Source organism: Elephas maximus, chromosome 9 (assembly GCF_024166365.1).
Source record: "Elephas maximus indicus isolate mEleMax1 chromosome 9, mEleMax1 primary haplotype, whole genome shotgun sequence".
In the NCBI taxonomy this organism is placed as follows: domain Eukaryota; kingdom Metazoa; phylum Chordata; class Mammalia; order Proboscidea; family Elephantidae; genus Elephas; species Elephas maximus.
In genome coordinates, this window is record NC_064827.1 from 30707435 (window position 1) to 30727494 (window position 20060).

At 38.4% G+C, this 20060-nt stretch overlaps 1 protein-coding gene across 4 annotated transcripts in view; it reads left to right on the forward strand.

Annotated features, from left to right (window-relative positions):
* The window catches only part of FOCAD (focadhesin), a 307707-nt gene that overhangs the window by 220774 nt on the left and 66873 nt on the right, over nt 1-20060 (forward strand). For all 4 annotated transcript variants that reach the window (XM_049896729.1, XM_049896728.1, XM_049896730.1 and 1 more), the window contains 3 exons: nt 3033-3125; nt 10433-10521; nt 17754-17798. In XM_049896729.1, the coding sequence (XP_049752686.1) occupies nt 3033-3125; nt 10433-10521; nt 17754-17798 (227 nt within the window). The remainder of the gene's footprint in view (nt 1-3032; nt 3126-10432; nt 10522-17753; nt 17799-20060) is intronic.

Genomic DNA, 20060 nt, shown 5'->3' on the forward strand with positions numbered 1-20060 from the left:
AATAATATTCCATTGTGTGGTTATACCACAATTTATGTATCTGTTCATCCATTGATGGACATTTGGTTTTCCACATTTTAGCTAATAATGATACTATGAACATTTGTGTACAAGAGTTTGTATGAGTGCCTGTTTTCAATTCTTTTGGATGTGAACCTAGAATCAGACTTGCTGGGACATGTGGTAATAATTCTATGTTTAGCTTTTTGAGGAACCACCAAACTGTTTTCCACAGAGGCTGCACCATTTTATTTTCCCACCAGCACTTACCTTGGTTTTTACATCCTCATCTCCTTCAAGTTTTTGCTCAGATTTCCCTTTCTTAAAATCTACAGTGATGACCCTGTTTAACCTGTAACCTGCTCCCACCGCCAACCACTAACACCCTTCTCCTCCTTGCCCTGCTTGCTTATTTACCTACATGTGATTTCTTTCTTAGGCACATACATGATGTTTCATTATACTTACTATCTCCTATACATAGAAACGCTTCCTCTTCCGTAAATCGTAGGACCTGCTCAGCTCAGTAGTCCATCAGATAGCTGTCATTGTGAGGGTGTGTGTACTGACTTATAGAAAAAATAAATTTCACACATTCGTTAAAGCTTCGTGATACCGTGGTTGAGAACCCTGCTTTCCCATCTGCCGAATAACCAGGATGCAGTTTCATTATTTGAAATTATTTTGTGAATTGGGTTTCCTTCAAAGCGATCTCAGAAATATAGCAAATTATATATAATTTTCCATATTTAACAAACGCTAATTGAATTATATTTTTCAAACTAGTAACATTATCCTAAAATAAAAGCAACAGGAGTGACTATATGTTGACAAGTAATAGCATCCTAAAATGCGTTTTTTGTTGAAAATGTTGAATTGTACTAAAAAACTAGCACCCTAAAATGTGTTTTTGTTGTCTTCTGCTTGTGACACAATTGGCGCATAAGGGCATAACTGTTTTCAAGCTGTTTCCCTAAGTATCTGTCGTTAAGGGAAAGAACAAGAGAGTGCATTTTGAAGAGATTTATTCACAGCTGACCCCATAGAACACTGCGACTTGGGTATAATCCCATGAGACACAGGCAGTTCGGGCTGGCGTCCACACTCACCTTTAGGTGTGGTGTCGAAGCAGCAGAAGAATTATCTTTAACCTTCAATTTATAATCTCTTTTTAAATAGGCCTCCTGACATGAATGTGTTTGTTTTTAAAAGCTTAACATTTTGATTTCTTCACTTTTCCTTTACATTTTTTTCTATAATCCTTCCCTTTTTTTTACTCAAGTTTAAGAAGCAATTGAGACCATTGTCTTTCCAAAAACATCCAGTGTTGTTTGTGGCAATTTGTTGAGGCTGTGGATGTTCTCAGAAGTGCCGTGATGCCCATGGATTACTTGGCAGGAAAACGTAAAAAATATTTTGAGGTCCCAAAGTAAGAGACAAAAAAAGAAGCTTTGGTTGTGATATTTGAATATTGTTTCTGTTAAACCCAAGGACTCAAAATGGGGTTTAAAGGTAGTTAATGTATTTTTTGGAAAGGGAACAATTGATAGGAAGAAAGTTAAAGCCGATTCCCCACGTTTTGGAAACAGACCAGGGTCTCGGATTGATTTATACCTCTTCAGCCGGAAATGTGACCTAGTTGTAGTTGGCTCCTGAATAACAAGAGAAGCAGGCATTGGAGGGCCTGTTCCTTTAAAGGATTTTTTTGTTTCGTTTTTTTGACATATTGTTAAGCCCCCTCCTTCCACCTAACAGAGCAAGTACTTAATCAGAAAAAGAAGAGACCGATCTCTATAATGTTTTGAAGTTCATTTCATGGTTAAGTGAGATTGTTTGAGTATCTAGTTTTTAAAACACAGTGGAATGAGAGGTGATAGCAGTCAGAATTAATCTCTTGGTTCTCTTTGTCCCATAGATTCTGCCATCACATCATAATTTGCCTTATAATCTATTTATTTGTGCCCATTTCTTGCTCTCCCACTATCTAGAAAGCTCTCTGCAGATACTGATTGGTAAGTCTATATCCTCCCACAGTACCTTGCACCACTCTAAGATTGGGATTAAAGAAAACACCAGAGACCATGGGAACCAACTCTGTTCAGAAAGGCTGTTATCTTCCCTATCACAAGGCACTTGAGAAAATTAATTCTTATAATACAATAAAGTGCCCTTAAACACTCCATTATCATGATTCCGGTGTATTTGTTTGTCTTTCTTATTTTTGGTCTGTAGGACACAGACCACAGTTTTAGATTAGATGAGCTGAGTTACAGGAAACATGAAATGTGATGCACTGTGACTGTTTTTCTTGAGTGCTCTTTCTTTAACAGAAGCAGACCTTGGGAAGATTTGTTGTAAGATAACCGTACTAATAGGTAGAAACAGAAATGACTATGAAAACCAGATGTTTTGTCTGCGCCTCTATTCAGAAACAGGGTTTCAGTGTCGGCATGCATCATTTTTCTCTTGTTTACTCACATTGATTAAAGAACACTTATCTAGTGGCGTGCCCAGTTACTGGGTGCAGTCCTCATTTGCATGCTCTTACCGTGAGAGTTTCTACAGACCATGATATTTCTGCTGGCAATTTAAGCTCATTACTTCAAGAAATTGTCATACTGGAAATACAGGATATGAACAATATTTGTTTGTATTTAAAATTACTAGGGGGATTTGTCAGACAATACTAGTTTACTGACATTAGCAAGAGGCTTTACAGAGTTTCCTGCTAATTTTCAAGGACAGATTTGTCTTACACATACATCTTAACTTGTTATTACTGTAGGATTTTATTTGCTTTAATTTAGAAAATTCCAGGCTTATTTTATTTCGAGTTCGTACGACACCAAACTCTTTTCCTTTGAAAATATCCAAAAGATCTTATTTGTGGTTCTGATCCTGGACTGATTTGGTTTGCTTTAGAATCTAAACCACTTAAATAAAGGGAAAGAAAGAATTGATGGTAGAGTTTTAATTTTGGTCTGTTTTAATGCTGTGTAGTCTAATTTATGTCCTGGTACATTTTCCCACAGGTTCACATTCAGCTCTTGGAGTGGCACCGTGCAATATTTCTCCCACAGGCCTGGCTTGCATATATGAATCGAGCATATCATGCCATTTTACAGGTGATGAAACCATAGAATGGTTTTCTTTTGGGGAGTGTCTCCTTCTTATCTCAGATTTAATGCAAATATTTCTTTTAATATCAAAGCATATGGGAAAATAGTGATACCAAAAATATGATGTTTATTTTCGCTCATGAAGGAATGTGTGAGGCCTACAGGTAGTTGCACCCAAAATTTATCTGCTGACGCCTCCCAAACCTGTGTCTTCAGTCCAGAGCTCCCTCATGAGCACTGCTCTCCTATGTCCCACTGCCTTCTGGACGTCTTCTCTTGACTGTCTCAAGGTATCTCAACTTGAACACATCTCAAGCTGAGCTCATTATCATCCCTTGTACCTGTTCCTCCTCAGACTGGACTTGTTGGACTTGCTTAACCTTTCCTCTGAATTTTATGTGTTAGCCTTACAAAAGAGCCCTGGTGGTGCACTGGTTAAGCGTTCAGCTGCTAACCAAAAAGCCGATATTCTAATCTATCAGCTGCTCCTTAGAAACCGTATGGGGCTGTTCTACTCTGTCCCATAGGGTCATTGTGAGTCGGAATCAACTTGACAGCAATGGGTTTGTTTTTTTTTTTTTTTTTTTTTGGTTTAGCCTTACTAAATACCTTTGTTTTCCCAAACTCAGCATGCCTTCCCCAACCTCTTGGTGTATGCACATACTGTTCCCTCTATCTCAGACATTTCCATTCTCTTTTTCCCCACCTAATTTCTACTTGTTCTTTACCTGGGAAGACACCCGTGTCCCCTCACCCCACTCCCCACTGGATCATTCAACCCCCTTATGTGCTTCCTTAGTACCCAGGCTCCATTGAAGCTCTTATCACACTGGTGATATGCCTGGGGCCTCCGGTTGTCTCTCTGTTCCTAGTGGGCGGGAGCTGCATTCTCTTCTCTTTTGTCTTTCTGAAACATGACAGAGTATCTAAAACATAATAGATGCTCACTAAATAAATGAGACACACTCAGTATGACTTCATTTAGTCCAATAATAAGCTATAGATTATGATTTTTTAAATTTAGAAATTTTAATCTGGGAATATATGAAAAATTAACAATAAAGGAAAACAGCTAGCTCAACGTTTTTTCCTAGCTTAAAATTAATCATTAAGGATGACCAAAGGGGAGAAAAATCTGATGATAATCAAGCAAATTATGGCCCAGAGTAAGATTTTCATGGAGTCTCAGAAGTGTGGTGTTACAGAAAACATCTGCTATATAAAATGGGGTTTCAAGAGTGGGAGTGGCGGGGAGGGTGAATACAAAGTGTGGGGAGAATGACTGAGTTTCTGGACATTGGGGTGTTCCCATTGACATTAAAACCTTGCTGCAACATAACTTACTGAGTCTAGAATTTATAAAACTAATACATTTTCAAAGATTCTGATGAATTAGAACTGAGTAGGGGACCAGGAATCTGCATGCCTAAAAAGCCGCCGGGTTATTATTACTATTTTTTGAGTTGTGTTTTTGGTGAAGGTTTACATAGCAAGTTAGGTTCCCATTTGACAATTTCCACATAAATTGTTCAGCAACATTAAAAAAATAAATAAATAAACCTGAAGCTGTCAAGTCTATTCCAACTCATAGCAACCTTATAGGGCAGAGTAGAACTGCCCCATAGGGTTTCCAGGGAATGGCTGGTGGAGTTGAGCTGCCGACCTTTTGGTTAGCAGCTGAGCTCTTAACCACTGCGCCACCGGGGCTTCTTAGTGACATTAGTTACATTTTTTACAATGTGTCAACATTCTATTTAATTGTGTTCTAGTTGTTCCATTTCCAGTTACCCTACCTCCTTGTCTTCTAATCTTGGCTTTAGAGTGAATGTTGACTTTTTGGTCTCATAGAGACGGTTTTTCAGTAGAGCACCATTTTTACGGTTAATATCCTTTATTTTGTGAGGCACTGTGCTATTTCACTAAAAGGTATCTCAGGAGATAGTTTTGGTTCAAGCTTTAAAGAGTGTCTCAGCGCAATAGTCTCAGGGAGTTCTCCGATCTCAACTGTTAACCTGGCCTGTTTTAAGAATTTGAGTTACGTTCTACATTTTCCTCCCATTCTATCTGGGACTATCTGTTGTGACCCTGGTCAGAATAATCTGATAGTAGCCGGGCACCATCTAGTTCTTCTGGTCTCAGGGTAGATGAGGTTGTGGCTTGTGTAGGCTGTCAGCCTTGTAGAGTTATTTCTTCTCTGAAATTTCGGTTACCTTCTTACTGTTTTTCTCCTGACAAGTAGAGACCAATAGTTGTATCTTAGATGGCTGCTCACAAGCTTTTAAGACACCAGATACTATTCACTTCACTAGAATGCATAACATGAACTTTCTGAACTATGTTATGCCAATTGACTGAGTTGTCCCATGAGTCTATGGTCCTAAGTTTTCAAACCAAGAAAGCCAATCTGTGTCTGAGGAGTATCTGTAGTTGTGTCTTCAGTGAATATATGTGCCTGCACACACACACCTGTATTTACATATACATGTAGATACTTCTGTCTGTTCTCATATATGTATACATCTGTGCCTATGCATATACCTTTATGCCTATACTATCTATATGTGGTCATACACTTCTTTTTTGATCTTTGTTGGAATTGTTGCCACCTTATATATGTCACACTTTAGTACAGGCATCCTTTTCTCTCGAGTGCTTCTCAGTGAGATCATTCACTTTGGTCATGCTCTGCTCTCTACATCCACATCTGATGCCACTTTCCCCATCACCAAAAATAACAAATACCTATGATCTAAAGCAAGTTTCTCCTTCCTCCCCTCCTCTCCTGATAACCAACCACCAACAAGCATTGGTCCCTTTATGTATATCTATTCTTGTCTCTTATAAAAGAGGGGTCATACAATATTCATCCTTATGTGCTTGACTTATTTCGTTTAGTGTTAGGCCCTCTAGTTCCACTGCCAGGTGATTTTAATCCAGTTAATCTACCAGCCATGCTTTCAGCAACACTATTTTAGATGTTTCCCCAAACTGCATTGGAATCCGTATTTTAAAGATGTTCTCTTGGAACCATTGCTTCCTTTTGCTCAGCTTACTCCATTTTCTTCTCAGTAGCCTCTGGGCACCCAGTGTGTGTTGAATAGATACATGAGTGAATGAGTGAATGACTCATGCTTCTGCATGTTTTCTTAACATGATTATACACACCAGTTATAATTTTTGGTTCAAGAGAAGAGAGCCTGGAAGCTAGAGCATGCATTTTTCCATAAGTAATTTTGCAGTGTTTTCCTTCTGCAGACATTTGTGGAGCACTTTCCCTGGCCAGACCCTGTGCTGGGCATGGGGGGATATGAAGAGGAATTAAACACTCCTTCCTTATAAGTCCAGTTGGGGAGACTAACATGGCCACTAACAATTCCTGTACAACATCTTTAATGCTTTAGTAGAGAATGTACAGAGTGCTCCGGGCCAGCTAGAGAAAAGAGGAATTGCTCTTCCTCCTGCAGGATGAACTGAGAATTTTATTTAGCTCTTAGCATAAGAAAGACTAAATTGAATAGAATTATGATATAACTCTTGTAGATGACTCTCAACTGATAAAAAAAAAAACTTCATTATTGTTTTTCATAAACTAACATTTATTGGATAACTGGTGTGTGCCCAACACTTAAAAAACACTTAGTGCATATTATTTCAATTAATCTTTACAGAAAGCCTTTGAAGTGGATCTTATTAACCCCATGCATAATGAGATTATAGGTGCGGAAGCAGGGTTAGCTAGGAAAGCAAAGCAAATGGCTCAAAATCCAGTAGGCAGTAAATTAAAGAACTTGAGCTTAACCCAGATATTTCTGTCTACAGAGCCTCAGCCTTTTCCACTCCACCATGCATTTTCTCTAACACCATCATTAGCTGTAATAATAAATAATGCAGATTGGTTTAATGTTTTAAAGACAGATCTATTTATGAAAAGCCAGCTCTATGTTTTTAGTAAGACCAGTCAATTACTCTGCATTTCTGTACTGTTATAGGTAATGCTCTGTGTCTTTGTTTATTTATTTATCATTTAAGATCTCTGTTCTTTGGATTTCTAACACGAAGTCCAGTTCTGTTGAGAATTGGTGACAAAAGAGGTGTAGTTCAAAAGATAGACTATAATAAGAAGACCTTTAGTATTATTTGAAAGTACAGCAATACATTTTAGGCTATCACTTTTACTTAAAAGCACATTTGTACATTTTAACTGTGAAACAAGTTTTTTCCTGAGTCCACACACTTAAATAGAGTTTATAGTATCTAAGAAGAGTTGGAGCAACTGCCAGACTCTGTCTATATCAAGTATTTTTTCCATAGAGGACACTTCTTTATGGGAGTTTTAATTTCTTCCATCTAGAGCTAGGCATATTTGTAGCAGTAAACTAGGGACTGTGCAGTGTTTCGCTCTGTTGTGCATCAGATCGCTATGAGTAGTTGGAACCGAATTGATGGCACCTAAGACTGCAACAAACTGGAGGATTATTTGGAGGAGCCATTTTTTTATTCAATTAAGCCTAGAAGACATGCTAAAAGGTACATTCTACATTACTTCTTGGAGTCCCTGAGTGGTGCAAATGGTTAAGCACTTGACTACTAGTTGAAAGGTTGGCTGTCTGAATCCACCAGAGACACCTTGGGAGATAGATCTGGCCATCTGCTTCTGAAAGGTCACAGCCTTGAAAATCCTACAGAGCAGTTCTACTCTGTACACCTCGGGTTCCCATGATTCAGAAGTAACTCAGCAGCAACAGACACCACCACTCTATTTCCTAGAGCTTGACTATGAGGTGAACCTGAACAAGACTAGTGGCTTCTGCCTAGGCATTTGTGGCTGGCCTTATCTAATTTTCTCACAAAAACTTGAGATTTTGAATTATGAGCATATCAACATGGTTGGCATGGGAGGTGTTTGAGTTTCTTCTCGTCATGATGAAAAATGCAGATGTGGGCTGATTGCCAGCTCAGAGACCATTTTGGAAAGGAGCTCTCTACCACTCTTTTTACCTTGTTGCCCTTGTGGGATGCTGAGGAGGTTAAGGCCACCAGCCTTTGGGTGAAGAGCCCTGAGGGCTTGTGAATATGACCTCAAACAGGAGAGAAGTGTAAAAGCAGATTAACTGTAGATACTTATTTCCTGAGTTGATCAGCTAGTTGCAAAATAATGTGAAATCAAAGTCAAGGCCAGGAACCATGAACCCAGTAAATAAGTCTATTTGTAAGGTTTTTTGTTGTCTTTAAAAAAATATTTAATTTTCGGTTTGGAGGTAGGTGAAATTGCTCACTATAATGAGCAAGCCCTTGGATATATATACTGGAGATATAAAGTAATAGGGATAGATTAATAATTGGAATCTATATGCAATCTAAAAATCTTAGTTCAGGTCTCTTTCAGCCAGTTCTCTATCAATGAGTGTTTCCCGCCTTAACCATAGCTGTTAGCTGGAAGCAGAGATGACTGAGCTGAGTGCCACTGGATCTCTCTGTTACTGAGAGGCTGAGAATTGGAAGGCAAAGTGGGTCTGAATAAATAGCCTCAAGTGGATTGGGTGGAAGGGATTAGGGAGACATTTCAGAAGAGGAGATTTAAAGCAACCCAGACTCTGAGAAAGCAAACAATAAGACGTTTACTTGATCACAATAGAATGGTTGTGCTGGTTTATGGCTACTAGCTTTCCAGTGTTTATTTTGAAACAGATTTTAACTTTCTAATTTCCTGTTCTTTGTCTTTTTTTCTGAAAGCATTATGGGAAATAAATATCTTAGGAGTAATTAAAGAGGTAATTTAAGAAATGTAACTAGCAGAGGCGGGCAGGTGATAAAAATTATTTTCTATTTTGTCCATCCTCCTGGGAGGCCAATATTGAGATTAAATATTATATCAGTATCAACATTTTGCCAGTTTGGTCACCTCTAATACTAAGACTTGCTCTAAGAGACAAGAGAGGAGAGTGAAAGCACCAGAAATCTACCTTTGAAAATCTGGAGGCAGGGATGGATATGATTGAAGCAAACAGAGACTATGAAGGATATGAATAGAGTGCTTGTCAAATCTGAACTGGTGAGCCCCAGGGCATTGAGTGCCAGAACCAAACCCCAAAACCAACCCCAATGCCGTCAAGTCAATTCTGACTCATAGCGACCCTGTAGGACAGAGTAGAACTGCCTCATAGGGTTTCAAAAGAACAGCTGGTGGATTTGAACCACTGACCTCTTGGTTAGCAGCCTAGCTCTTAACAGCTGCACTACCAGGGCTAATACAAACACTCTGTGGACTAATTAAACAATCCTTGCCTTCAGTGAGCTCACAGGCTAGTAACTGAGAATTTGTGAGAGAAATACAAGGACATGTAACTGTAGATATTACATTTCGGGAACTTTGTACTCCCTGAGGTTATACAGACTAAAAATATGAATAGATTCAAGAAGGGCTTAGATGTATTCATGAAAGATTGTTTCATAAGAAATTAAGGGGAGTTGGGGGCTTTGGTTATTAACCTAGTAATGGTAGCTACTATTTGTTATGAGGCACTGTATTAAACACTTTACCACATTCTTTAATATGATGCTCTAATGCCATGAGACTGTTACATTTTATAATGAGAAAACCAAAACGTAGAAAGGTGAAGTAACTTGCCCAAATTTTTACACCCAGTAAGTGGAAATGTCATTAGACCAAGGTAGTCTGACCCTTGAGCACACATCCTTAACCCTTCAAGCTGCTTTACTTTCCTCTCTATTCCACAGAACACATCCTAGGACTCTCAAATGAGAAAAGGACAACCAATAGAAAAATGGACAGGATAGGCAATTCAAATACTCAGCAAATGTGTGAGAAGATGCTCAATCTCATTAGTAAACAGTGAAATGAAATTTAAAACTATAATGAGAGACCATTTCACACCTACCGGATAAAAAGCTTGACAATTCCATATGTTGGTGAGGACTTGAAGTACCCAAAACTCTTGTTTACTGCCAGTGGGAATGTGAACTGGCACAACCAAATCATTTCCATTAGGGAATTTTTTGATTGGGGCTTATGATATTGAAATCTGCTTTAGTAGGCATCCCAAAATGAAGTCCTCTGTGCCCAATTTGCTGACTGTGCAGCTTTTCCAGACCATATCTCTTTGGTGAATATAGAAGTACCCGTGCAGTGATATGATTCTCTCCCTTCATACATCCTCTTTCATCACTACTATCCTATCAGGATCATTAAAGTCCAATTGGAAGAGGCTACATCTGTTATTTAAGTGTTTTCTGAAGAAATTTTCGGATGTCAGCCATCGAGTTTGCATGCTGATTTATGCTCTGTTTTGCAGGGAAGAATAGCGGAGCTGGAGTTACAGTTAAAACACGGAAAAGAAGGACCTGAGGAGGTGCAGTACAAAAAAAATACAGCCTGGCTCTGGTAAGGGGGGGCATTCTGCTGCTCCTTGTTTGTCAGAGACGGTGAACAGTGAGAAGGAAGGTGTTACTTTAAAGGCTGCAAGTTCAGAGTTTAGCTGCTGTATGAACCTGGAGAAGAAAAGACAGACAATCGAATAGGTGTATTTTCTACCCACTCCTCAGATAAAGTTGTAAGGAGAGATTTATCCATAAACTTAAATGCCTTTTATTGTTTTCTAAAGCAGTATGGAGGAGACTTGGAAAATATTTATTTTTCCCTTTTTATTCCCCATAACTGGCTATTTTATATGCTTTTGAATGAAAAATTTTATTTTTCTCTTTCAATTCATTGACTTCCAACCTTACATTTAGTCAAGGAATTCCCCTGACCCCCCTTCTCACGTCCCCTCCCAAGACATTTTCACTTTACCATGTCAGGGCTTAATTTCTTTGGCAGACACTCTTTTGCAAATTCCCACTATATTATCTAGAAATATGTAAGTGCTGGTACATTAAAAGCAATTCAGATTGTTACGTGGGTTAGGAAGAATATCTTGTCAGATTAATGTAACAGCACTCTAAATGTAAGTAAAGTGCCCAGAATCTAAATAGCTTTGCCCACAGCCACAGGTTGCTTTAATCTAAATATTTGTTAAAAGGTTACTGTTTTTCGATTTATATTTACTGATAATTGGTGTATGTAGAAATGCTGAAGCAGTGTTTCTGTATTTGTGTGCACATGCGTGTGTGTTTAATTAATTCTATCTTAAGTTTCATTTCCCAGATTACAAAAGCAAACAAACAAACAGCGTTACAGTTTAAAATATTATGGTGCTGGATTTAAGATTAGGGATTAAGAATTTGGGTTTTGTTTTTATTTAGTATTATGTTTTGCGTATAGTTGTAATTGCATCCTCTGAAAATGATGGTCATGGTAGTATAATTGTTATAGTCTCCGAAATTTACAGTTGCCTTCCAGTCAGCTCTGACTCATGGTGACCCCATGTGTGTCAGAATAGAACTGTGCTCCATAAAGTTTTCAACAGCTGTGACCTTTCAGAAGCAATCCTTAGGCCTTACTTCCCAGGCACCTCTGGGTGGGTTTAAACCACCCTTTTGCTTAGTAACCAAGTGATTAAAGGTTTGCACCACCGAAGAACTTCTGCTCCAAAAATATACAATAATATATGTCCCAGGTGAAACTCATGGAGTACATGTGTGTGTGAGTATATGGGGGTTGTTCTCGTTAGGTGCCTTCCAGTCAGTTCCAGCTAATAGCAACCCTGTGTACAACAGAACAAAATACTGCATGGCCCTGCACCATCCTCACAATCCTTGCTGTGCTTGGGCCCACCATTGCAACCACTGTGTCAGCCCATCTCCTTGAGGGTCTTCCTGTCTTTTGCTGGCCCTCTACAAAGCATGAGGCCTTTCTCCAAGGATTGGTCCCTCCTGATAACATGTCCAAAGTCTATGAGATGAAATCTTGCCATCCTTGTTTCTAAAGAGCATTCTGGCTGAACTTCCTCCAAGACAGATTTGTTCATTCTCTGGCAGTCCGTGGTATATTCAGTATTCGCCCAACACCATGATTCAAAGGCGTCAATTTCTTCCTCAGTCATCCTTATTCGTTGTCTAGCTTTCGATTGAGGCAATTGAAAACACCGTTGCTTTGATCAGGCACACCTTAGTCCTCAAACTGACATCTTTGCTTCTTAACACTTTAAAGAGGTCATTTACAGCAGATTTGCCCAATGCAGTATGTCATTTGATATCTTGACTGCTTCTTCCATGGGTATTGATTGTGGATCCAAGTAAAATGAAATCCTCAAAAACTTGAATATTTTCTCCGTTTATTATGACGTTGCTTATTGGTCCAGTTGTGAGGATTTTTATCTTCTTTATGTGAGGTATAACCCATAGTGAAGGCTGTAGTCTTTGAGCTTAAGTGCTTCAAGTCCTCTTTGCTTTCAGCAAGCAAGGCTGAGTCATCTGCGTATTGCAGATTGTTAACGAGTTTTCCTCCCATCCTGATGCTGTGTTCTTCTTCATATAGTCCAAATCTCGGATTATTTTACTCAGCATACAGATTGATTAAGTTGGTGAAAGGATACAACCCTGATGCACACCTTTCCTGATTTTAAACCATGCAGTATCCCCTCGTTCTGTTTGAATGACTGCCTCTTGGTCTATGTACAGGTTGCTCACGAACACAGTTAGCGTTCTGGAATTCCCATTTTTCCCAATATTATCTGTAATTTATTATGACCTACATGGTCCAATCCCTTGCATAGTCAATAAAACACAAGTAAACATCTTTTTGGTATTCTCTGCTTTCAGCCAGGATTCATCTGACATCAGCAATGATATCCCTCGTTCCATGTCCTCTTCTGAATTCGACTTGAATTTCTGGCAGCTCACTGTTGACATATTCTTACAAACATTTTTGAATTATCTTTGGCGTAATTAGTTTTACTTGTGTGTGATATTAATGATATTGTTAATGATTTCTGTTTTCTGTCGTATCATCTTTTTTTTGAAGTGGACACACTTATGGATCTCTTCCATTTAGTTGGGCAGGTAGCTTTCCAAATTTCCTGGCATAGATGAGTGAGCACCTCCAGCACTGCATTCGTTTGTTGAAACATCTCAATTGGTATTTCATCAGTTCCTGGAGTCTTACTTTTTGCCAGTTCCTTTAGTGAAGCTTGACTTCTTTCGGTACTGTTGGTTCTTGATCATATGCTGCCTTCTGAAGTGGTTGAATATTGACCCATTCTTTCTGCTACAGTGACTCTGTATGTTCCCTCCATCTTCTTTTGATACTTTCTGTGTCTTTCGATATTTTGCCCATAGGATCTTTCAGTATTACAACTCAAGGCTTGAATTTTTTCTTCAGTTCTGTCAGTTTAAGACATGACAACCATGTCCTTCACATTTGGTTTTCTAACTCCAAGTCTTTGCGCATTCCATTATAATACTTTACTTTGTCTTCTCAAGCTGCCCTTTGAAATCTTTGTTTAGCTCTTGTACTTCATCATTTCTTCCATTCTCTTTAGCTACTCTATGTTCAAGAGCAAGTTTCATCCATTTTGGTCTTTTCTTTCCTTCCTTTCTTTTTAATGACCTTTTGCTTTCTTCACTTATGATGTCCTTGATGTCATTCCACAGCTCGTCTGCTCTTCAGTCTTTAATGTTCAGTGCATCAAATCTATTCCTGAAATGGTCTCTAAATTCAGGTGGGATATACTCAAGGTTGTATTTTGGCTCTCACGGACTTGTTTTAATTTTCTTCAGCTTCCACTTGAACTTGCATATGAGAATTGATGGTCTGTTCCACAGTCAGCCCTTGGCCTTGTTCTAACTGGTGATATTGAGGTTCTCATTGCCTCTTCCCACAGATGTAGTTAGTTTGATGCCTATATATTCCATCCATCAAAGTCAACGTGTATAGTCACCATTTATTATGTTGAAAAAAGGTATTTGCAGCGAATACATTGTTGGTCTTACAAAATCCTATCATGCAATCTCCAGTGTTATTTCTATGACCAAGGCCATATTTTCCAACTAGGGATCCTTTGTTTCCAGCTTTCACATTCCAATGACCAGTAATTATCATTGCATCTCGATTGCATGTTTGATCCATTTCAGACTGCAGAAGTTGGTAAAAATCTTCTGTTTCCTCATCTTTGCCATTGGTGGTTGGTGTGTAAATTGGAATAAAAGTTGTATTATTTGGTCTTCCTTGTAGGTATATCACTATCACTGACAGCGTTGTATTTTGGGATAGATCTTGAAGTGTTCTTTTTGACGGTGAATGTGATGCCATTTCTCTTCAATTTGTCATTCCCGCCATAGTAGATCATATGATTATCCAATTCAGAAGGGTCAGTACCAGCCCATTTCAGCTCACTAATGCCTAGGATATCAATGTTTATGTGTTCCATTTCAGTTTTGATGATTTCCAATTTTCCTAGATTCATATGTTGACGTTCCATGTTCCAATTATTAATGGATGTTTGCAGATGTTTATTCTCATTTTGAGTCATGCCACATCAGCAAATGAAGGTCCTGAAAGCTTGACTCCATCCTTGTCATTAATTTTGACTACTTTGAGGAGGCATCTCTTCCCCAGTCATAATTTCAAGTATCTTCCAACCTGAGGGGCTCATCTCCCAGCACTGTATCATACAGTATTCTGCTGCTTTTCATAAGGTTTTCACTGGACAATTTTTTCAGAAGTAGACTGCCAGATCCTTTTTCCCTTTGTGAAGAAAGGTAATTCTAGAGCACTCAATTGTCTTCATGAATAACCTGTACCTAAATCAAGAGGCAGTCAGTCATTTGAATAGAGCAAGGGGATGTTGTGTGGTTTAAAATCAAGAAAGGTATGTGTCAAGATTGTATCCTTTCACCATACCTATTCAACCTGAGCAAATAATCCAAGAAACGGGACTGTATAAAGGAACACTGCATCAGGATTGAAGGAAGGGTCATTAACAACCTGTGATACACAGATGACACAGCCTTGCTTGCTGAAAGTGAAGGGGACTTAAAGCACTTACTGATGAAGATCAAAGACTACAGCCTTCAGTATGGATTACACCTCAACATAAAGAAGACAAAAATCCTCACAACTGGACCAATAAGCACCATCATCATAAACAGAGAAAAGATTGAAGTTGTCAAGGATTTCATTGTACTTGGATCTACAATCAATGCTCATGGAAGCAGCAGTAAAGAAACCAAACAACGTACTGCATTGGGCACATCTGCTGTAAAAGACCTCTTTAAAGTATTGAGAATCAAAGATATTACTATGAGGACTAAGGTGTGCCTGACCAAAGCGATCGTGTTTTTCAGTCGCCTCATATGCATGTGAAAGCTGGGCAATGAACAGTGAAGACTGAAGAAGAATGGATGCCTTTGAATTATGGTGTTGATGAAGAATATTGAATATACTGTGAACTGCCAGAAGAACGAACAAATCTGTCTTGGAAGAAGTACAGCCAGAATGCTCCTTAGAAGTGAAGGATGGCAAGACTTTGCCTCAAGTACTTTGGACATGTTATCAGGAGGAACCAGTCCCCGGAGAACGACATCATGCTTGGTAAAGTAGAGGGTCAGTGAAAAAGAGGAAGATTCTTAAGGAGGTGGATTGATATAGTGGCTGTACCAATGGGCTCAAACATAGCAAGGATTGTGAGGATGGTGCAGGACTAGGCAGTGTTTTGTTCTGTTGTACACAGGGTTTCTGTGAGTTGGAACTGGCTTCACGGCACCTAACAACAACGATAACAGCCCAAGATACCTAACTAGACCTCCAGGTGGAGATACCAAATAGGTTGTTGTTGACTATGTGAGTCTGGACTTTGGGCTAGAGATCAGGGATGGAGATATAAATTTAGGAATCATCAGCATATCGATGGTATTTAAAATCATGATGCTGGATGAGATCACCTAGGGAGTCAGTAAGGGTAGAGAAAGGGTCAGAGGACTGAGCCCTGGAGCATTTCAACATTTAGAAGTGGAGAGGATAAAGATGGAGTCAATAAAGCAGATGTAAAATTAGTGATCAGTGAGTTAGGAAGAGAACCAAGAGAGAATCATGTGATTCCTCAAGAAAGGAATGTCCAATTGTGTCAAATATTGCTGTGAGGCTGCAAAAGATGGAGACATAATCGAACATTAGATTTGGCCCCTTGACAGAAGCTGTTTTGGTGCAGTTGTAGGAACAAAAGCCAAATTGTGGAAAGGCCTAGAGAGAGTGCAAGGAGAGGAACTGGAGTCATCAAGTGTAGACTATTCTTTCTGAGGAGTTTTATTAGAAGGTTCCTAAGTGGCGCAATGATTTCCACTGGATTACTAACCTAATAGTTGGTGGTTTGAACCCACCTGGTGGTACCAAGGAAAAAAGCTGAGATTACAGCCAAGGAAACCCTATGGAGCAGTTCTACTCTGTAACACATGGGATTGCTGTGTAAAAAAAAAAAAAAAATTGCTATGAGTCAGAATCAACTCCGACAGCAGTGGGTTGGGTTTGGATGCATGAGAAGCAGAGAAATGGAGCAATAGTAGCTAGAGGGCTGTTTTTTTTTTTCTTAAAGATGGTAGATATTGTAGCATGTTCACATGCTAAGGGGAATAATATAAACAGAGAAGGAAAAGATTGGTGATGCAGCAGAGAGACCAGAATAGGTGAGGAGGGAGAGCCAGGGCACAAGTGGAAGATTTGGCCTTAGATAGATAGGTATTAAATATTCCACTTTGACCATTAGAAAGTTACATTGAATTCACTGTACTCCATTTAGGAAGATGAAATAGGGCACTATGTTTTAGAGAACTTTGTTTTGAAATGATTTTTAAAAACACAAGTTTAAGGTCAGTAGGAGCAGTTTTCAACTATTTTTAAAACTTGGCACTTCATAATGATTCAATTTCCAAAGAGTACTGGGTAGCTAAGATTTTACTGTATTTTGAATGCAAATTATTTAAATGCAAATATAATTTATATTAAATGTAAAGATTTTATATGTGTAAATTATATAATAATTTATAATATACATAATGTTTATATAATAATAATATGTATAAATATGTGTAATATTTATAAACTCAGAGTATACAGTGAAAATGTCTGTGGAACCCTCTTCAAAATGTAAATTCGGCAGCCAGTGGTGGTTTTTCACTTCATCTCAAAGCTCCTATATTGAAAAAAAAAAATTATGTTCAGTGATTATTTGAATTGAGCATACCTTCCTTCAAACCCACAAGCATAATTGTTTTCCTTTAGCTTCAGTGTGATTATATAACCAAATGTTATTAATTTAATCTTATATGCACACGTAGTGACTATTCCATATCTACAATTTTGAAATAGTAAAGTGATGTTTTGATGAGCTCTTATGTGAAAAACAGACAGAGAACAATATGATAGACACTCGTATACCCACCATTCAGTTTAAGAGAGGACACTGTTACAAGGACTGCCTGCATACCTCTCTTCAGCTCCTTTCACCTCCTTCCCCGCCTTCACGACCTGAACTACAGAATAGGAAAATGACGCTGTCTTTGAAATAAAGCACTGGAACTGAACGTACAGCTCTTTTCACCTTACACTAAAATTCTGTATACATAGTTTTAAGATCTGGAGTCATTGCCCGAAGGTTCTTATTAATTGATGAACAAGAGAAAAAAAATTGCATTCTTGCTACAACATAAACTCTTTAACACCTACTTTCCTCTTCTCTGCAGGGTCAGAGACATGTTGACTGATGAGATCACCAAGGCAGCTGCAAAGTGAGATTCTTTTACTCTCTTACCAGAAATTTTCTATAAACATTGTCTTTTTTTTTTTTTTTTTTCCTGGCAGGTACTTACTATTTCTCCTATTAGGGCATTTCATAACTTTAAGGAGTTATAGTACTTTTCAATTGTTTTTCAAAAATGAGTTTTTACCCTCTCCCATATTAAGTTCATTTTTATTGTATGTCTTTTTGTGAAAATACAAAGAAACTGGTATAAACATGTAATTTTTATATCAGGAATCACCAAGCTTGAGCCCTAGCTGTATACCTAACAAAATGCCAGGTGCTTTGGATTAGACTTAAAGGCGTTATAATTTAGTTCAGGGCAAAAAAAAAGAAATCCTTGGTAATGTGAGGTACGGGGATTCTACAAATAGATTATTAAATCTGAGCTGTGAACCAGCAAGTAGACCAGAGTAGAACTTCCTCTCATTTTCATTCCCTTTATGTTACTGGTCCTGGATATTTAAAAATTGAATTTTTAAATACTTAAATCTGTTGTGAAGACCCAATAAAAAAAACAATTTCCATCATATCTTATGTTTGTTTTAACAAAAATTACTTGACTGTTACTGCTTTGAGGATTTTTGTTTCCTTAAACCAATTCTCACTAAGAAAATTATACCCTAATGAACTTACTTGAGCAATCTCTTCAGGCATCTTTGTGAGCAAGCTAATTGTCCCCGGCAGTGAGTTACATGTCAGTTTATGTACACTTCTCTCTTCCAACATCGTCTTTAGTTGCTGCCATTTCTATGTGACTTCCCTTTCTTCTTATCCTTTGACCTAGAGGATTTCATGTGCACTGGAAGCCCATATCAGCTAGAAATATTTCACTACAACATAGTTAATGCCTAGCATTCACAGAAACGTCTCTAACTAAATAGGTTTTGCCTCTAAAAACAAAATAAAACAAAGCATGGTCTCCCTTCAAGTTAGCTTCCTACTGGTAATTTCTTAAGCAGGCACGTAACTGTCAGGTCTGATCTTAGAACAGGATCACCACTCAGTCTCATGTCTTCTGAATAAAGGGAAATAGAGGTGGTAATCCTCTAGTACTCAGTTCTGTAGGAGGCACTGGGAAATAGGTCTGTTGACAAAATGAAAACTAAAGTACAGAGAGGCTTGGATAGGGACTCATTTGTGTCTGCTTATCCAGTTCAGTGAATTGCAGACACAGTGGGAGAGCACTCAGCAGCCTATTGGTGGGGGGGTTGGGGGGGTGGGGAAGGGGAGCTGGGAGGGTGGGCTGTCTTTGACCTTTACCTTTCATAATTTGTTCTATTGTGTAGTCTACTTATATCCTGTTAAAACAGTGCCCTCTGACATTTGTAACAAAAGGCTTGAATGCTGAAGAAACTAGCAGCTTTCTATTAAAACAAACTATAATTTTGCCCCCCGGTAGCATTTGCATTTTCCTTTTGAAAATTTCAATGAAACTTTAATCATCAGATTTGCAAACCATCACTTCATGACTGATACCTAAGGAGATTGTGTTCACATTCTCAGCGGTACAGAGTAAAAATAATTGATGTTCTCATGGTATTATCTTTTCATCAAAATCTTCAAAGTATTTTATAGGCCTTACCTTATTAAAACAATCCTGACAATACTCGGCATGACAGCAAGTGAATAGGAGATATTTAAAGTCTAGAGGCTGAGAGATTAATGATGGAGCAGAGGGAAAAATCATTCTGCTGCCTTCTCTTTACATCTTCCCACTGGTCCCTCCAACCATGTGATGGACCCACCACTACCTGCTGCCAGTTTAGCTTTCGGTTCCTTGGACCATGGCTACCAGGACCTGGTTTGGGCCACAGTAGGGCTTGTTTGGTCAAAGCTGTAAGTTAAATGTAGGAAGTAAAACACAAGTCACAGAGTTAGACTGATTTCCTCATTTTAGAGCATTTGGGGATAGAACTAAGGGAGAATCAGAACAGGGATAAAATTTGCTGATTGATGTAAATGTATTTTCATTGTTGCTAATTAAATTTGAACCCAAAGTTGAAAGTCCCCAAATGATTGGGTCACTTTACTAATATGTAACCTAGTACTTTGTCCCTAAGAAAGCATTGTTGTAGCTCATTCTTCTTTGTACTTTTTAATTAGGTTAATGACATCACTTTGTTTCAAAGGACAATTTAATTAAAATGTCAGTGGTGTTGCCTAGATAAATACTATTCTGATGCTGACTTGTTATTACACAAATTAGTCACTATTGTGTGACTAGTCAGGGACAGTTATTTGATCAGCA